Source organism: Trichoplax adhaerens, genomic scaffold (assembly GCF_000150275.1).
Source record: "Trichoplax adhaerens TRIADscaffold_754 genomic scaffold, whole genome shotgun sequence".
Taxonomy (NCBI): domain Eukaryota; kingdom Metazoa; phylum Placozoa; class Uniplacotomia; order Trichoplacea; family Trichoplacidae; genus Trichoplax; species Trichoplax adhaerens.
In genome coordinates, this window is record NW_002061340.1 from 1 (window position 1) to 5,128 (window position 5,128).

A 5,128-nucleotide genomic window follows, 5' to 3' on the forward strand; every position below is an offset into this window, starting at 1 on the left:
TGGAAGATTATCGACAGTTTAGATCTGTAAACAAATTTTAACTTGCAGTTTGACGAAAACAACTTACTCCTGATAAAACTTTCTTTTCATGGAAAGCTGACTGAGCAGCTTCGGCACTAGATTTCTTACAATATGTTACAAAAGCACATCCTAAAACATAAAATAAAAGCATAGAAGAATGGAAAGATTACTTTTATGCAGAGTACAGTCATCGAAAAATATAAAACAAAAATAAATTAATCCTCTTCATTAGTATCATTAACTGAATGACTTTTACATCAATAACTACTATAACAATATTGGTCTGTACTTGTACGTTAATGTATGAAAATATCAGTTTTAGCCCAAAGTAATGTCAATGTTGGCAACGTGAATTTCCATAATTGCTAACTTAACCTATACATCTAAGAGGGAAGAGATGATGTACCCATACCAACAGCAGACGATGCCACGAATAGTATAAAGAACTGTGCCTATTGCAATCCTAAAATTGTCATAGTGTTATGTGCAGCATCCATATAGTATGCTACAGTATAGGAATCGTTGCAACAATTATGTGACTGATCTTTAAAGAAAGCCTAAACGGAAATAAGACAATCTAGGCACTCACTGTCATATAATTTGCAACATTTTTAATTGGAAATTGTCGTTGTGTAACAGTTATCTAAGTTAATGATTTGAAATAGACTTTACGACACTAAACTGGCCAGATTACAACACGATGTAATATTTTCTCTTTTCATAAAGTCTCTTAATTATTGACTTTACAAAGACAGTGATACGAACTTAGTATCAGTTGCTCCGTTGTAGATTGCTAAATATAAGGTACATAAAACCGTTAAATTCAATTCTCAACAAACAAGAATGCCTTGTTGAATCGATGAAATGAAAAGCACTAAGCATGCTACTTACATTATGCAGTCAAAGACTGCTAGCAATATATCAATGTCATTTTAGTAGCCTATGGTACAGCATATTGTATAATGCGTAACCCCCCAAAATTGAAGATTTCTTTTCGATATTGTAGTTGTAGTCTACTGTAGTATGGATTCAATTACACCGTCTATACAGGCTACAGCACAATCCATAGTAGTACAAACTGCATTTTATCATGCTGCGTCATGACAACCTGTCAAATTCAATTTTGAAGCTGTAGTGCTCATGAATAAGAAATAATTGCAGTATTTCGTTCTACAGATAAATCGGTTTATTGATACCTATCCTGATTTTATTATTTTTTATAAGATAAAGTGGTATGTTTCTTTCGGAGCTTTCTATGACTTTATTTTCATCCATGGAGTAGAGTACAGTGATAATTAATGATTTTCTTGCCTAGCTTACTCATTTTTTCCTAGGCTCCAATTGCTCTCCGTATTCGATTGATTGTAATAATAGGGCATGCGCTCATCAGTGAAGTTAGGAGAATAACGCAGGGAACCAGGGAGTTCTTGTCATTAATTCAAAAATGCATTTAAATGCAGTTATAGCTGATGATGTTGTACAATAAGGCAGATTGTAGAATTTATCTGACTAAAGTTAATCCGTGCTCCAGAATCCATCCTGACACGATCTATATTAATGGCCTGTCATTGTAATAGCGAGAAGACTAGGAGATTGATTTAATCATTACTCAATTAAGTTAAGAGAAAATTAATGACCCTATACTCAAGTATTTGATCAATAATTAAATATCTATCTCTATATATATACTGTATAATATAATTGTAATAGCCATTGGCTTCTTTGTAGGCGCATGTATTTTCCAATACTGAGTCCGTTGCGCTGTTCCTAGGTGTGATCATTGGACCAAACGGTACAGTACTGCCTGACTGTGGATTAGAATTACAATACGTGCACAACAGTGGTCACCTTCGTATCGGGCACAGTATAGGTAGTCACGCGTAGTCGCTCAAGAAGGTGAAACAAGTCAAACTTGACCATGGCTAATCATGAATTGTATGATTCTTGTCAAGGCTGGATAACGTCTACTACAATATGCAGTATCCGGCATTTAGTGCTTGCAGATCTATGGTAGCCGATTGTGATGGAGAAATATCGTCAAGGAGATTTGACTAGGTGCAATCTGATGCAGAACACACTTTGATACTTTGTTTCGTTTTTACAATGCACATTGGACTTCTTTGATTGGCTGCAGCAACACGCTGGTGAGCCACAGTCCTTGCAGTCCAGTATAGTACTGTAAAGCTGCTACTGTACTGTAGCGTTGAGTGAAAAAGCTCTTTCAAAGTGTTGACTACAGTACTACAATGGACTGTAGATTTTCTATTTGTTCTGGGGGTCCATGCGACGATGGGACCATGCAAGAGATTCTTTTTCTACAGAATCAGATCCTCAATAAATTTTTAATTTTCAACAGCAAATAATTTCCCTTTTGTCGTTATTATCAAGGCAAATGATTGGAGAATGAAAACGGTGTTCTGACGAGATCTGGAATCAGTATCCGATTGCAAGTTATTCCAACCACGGATGATTGCAGACAGGAGACCTCGACAACAAAAACTTGGCGATTCTGCAATGCTCTCTACTGTACTGTATAGTACAGGACAATATTACAGTACAAAACTTAGTTGATTATTTAGCTGTTCGAGTGGCAGTGAGATTAGTCAAACTAGACATCGTCGTCTTCAAGTTCACCGAACCTACAGTACTCATCGTACATGACCAAACAGTACTTTTACGATGGCGACACAGTGTCGTCAAGATCGAGCCAAGAAAGCATACCGTAGTTGGCTCAGACAAATATTTGTCTCAATTGTCACATGTTACTGTTAAAACTCAGTCTGGAACTGCAAAGTGCTGACACTATTCTTCCCTAGTGTACAGCAGCCGGCACAAGTGCCTACGACTGCGTACAGTCTACTATACTCTATGTCCAGAGTGAATTGCAGCACTGGCAGTGCAGCAGTTTGGACTCGTTACATTATGACAATGCCACCAATTCAGCATTCATACTGTACTAAGACTGACTGGGAATCGTGCACACTGCACTGTGCAGTGGCATTAACACATTGATTAGAAGGGGCATTTCTAAAAAATGATTCATCAAAAAATTCTTGTCCAAAAAATGAATTGAAAGTGAGGAGTTTGACCCTCACTAATCTACGTGTAGGGTCTGCTTGGTGTCTATCTATTTTCCATGCTTGTGAGTTACTGTACTCTCTGTGCAAATGGTGATCACTGGCATGAAACAAACAGTGGATCGAGTGTTGTAAATGCTCAGACTTTACAATTATTCAGATGACGTCTAAAAGTTGTTCACAACCCTTACAGAGTCTTCAAGCACAATATCTCGTATGCTATACTGTCTGCCGCACCATCAATGATACAGAACGAATCGCAAAACCAAAGGACATGACAGTCTTTGAAGATAAAGCCAACACTGCTGTACAGCTTGTGCCTATTGTTGCAGACAGTATACTGTACGGAACATCAAGTCATCCATTAGAACTGTCCATGGTTGGGTCTACAATATCATTCTTTCCTCCATATCAAGATGCAAAATCACTTCTTTACAGGCGATACTGCGGGCTGGGTCCGTGTAATGCAATTGATCCGCGATACTGTTCTCTACTGTGGAATGATCGTTGCTGACCAACAATACATCTATCATTAAAATGCCAATGATATACGCACAGATGTGTCGATATGAAGTATTTTAAATGCTATAACAGCAGCACCAGTTTCCATCATTTTTTTACTTGACTACAGTCTACTGTATACTATCGTTTTACAAAGTTATTGGGTCACTTGGGTGTCTCTAATCTCGACTTTCGTCATGCACTATACTATAGTAAAAAGACTAGGGATGAAGTGAAATTGATATTATCAGCTCGTAAACTCATGAGCAAGTGGCCAATGCATGTTGAATCGCTTATGCATCTACTTGTTTAACCTACCTTTATGTTGTTTGGTAGTTCGATCTTTGATAACAGCTAACTCGTAGATCGGACCAAATTGATCAAATAATGAATGGAGATCTTCTTCCGTACAGTCGCGTGGCAGTTGACCGACAAACAATTTGATTGCGTCCTTATCTTTTACGGCGCTTGTTATTTGTAATGAATCATTTCCATTGCTATCGACGGATGTTGTCGGTCCATTACTACTGTTACCAGGTGCTGCCATTACTCACTTTCGCTGACTGACTCTTGGAGTCGCTTCCTATCACCTGATAATTATGTACGTAATTTGCAAGATCTGCGATGACAGCGATGCGTGTTATCGACTATACTGTAACTTTGGAACACAGTACAGTATTATCCAACACAGCTACAGTAAAAGTTAGCTTGAACAAAGTGGCTACTGTACACTACTACAGTACTGTACTACAGTACAGTAGCGACTCCACTCAACGTTGAAATTGTACCGTACTGTAGAGATTGGATTACCCGCTGAAAAGAAAAATGAGTACAGTACTGCAGTTTTCCGCCACCACGGTGACACAAAGTACAAACGTGCCAAAGTGCACCACTAGTCGACTACACCACAAGCGAGTTCAGCCGATAGCAGTCTACTGGTCCTACAGTCTCCACTACAGTCAAGCACAAGTACTATGCCACTAGCAAAGCACTCTGCCATTCAGATCACGTGGTATACTGACGTCATTAACTCATCGCTACATCATGGACATGAACGAGTTGATGGCCCATGCTGAGCTCTACAGTACTCAGTACTGTAGCACAGTACAGTATACTGTACTGTACTGTAATGCTTGCTAGGGACTTGTGTACAGTACTCTGCACTCTACTCTCCTCTACTCTACTGTACTGTACAGTACACTGTACAGTCTTGAGTCTTTCTGTAGCTTGGGTACTCTACTGTTACACTATTTACTGCATTTTTCTCATTCACTGGCGATTTGGCCAAGAAACAGGATCGACTCCAATCTCAGCGCAACCTTGTTTAAAGAAGTGGATGCATTTTATAAGTTTGCAACTGGACTAGGGATCCAAGCTTATCATTTCATGACTGATAAAATAGTTATAGAAAGATCTTATTGATACTCTGGCTGGTTTATTGAATGAACAATTTGCCAAAACGATACAAGGTAAGCTCAAGTAAATCAAGTAGATATTATAAATACACAACTGTGTCAAGGGAAAGACCA

General features: G+C 38.4%; 1 protein-coding gene across 1 annotated transcript; it reads right to left on the reverse strand.

Annotated features, from left to right (window-relative positions):
- Nucleotides 1-61: 61 nt before the first annotated feature.
- Nucleotides 62-4,095, reverse strand: TRIADDRAFT_9318 (uncharacterized protein; the record flags this gene model as incomplete). Its single annotated transcript, XM_002118716.1, has 2 exons — nucleotides 62-150; nucleotides 3,918-4,095. Coding segments are annotated over 2 exons (267 nt in total), but the record flags the coding sequence as incomplete, so codon positions are not given.
- Between the last annotated feature and the right edge of the window lie 1,033 nt (nucleotides 4,096-5,128).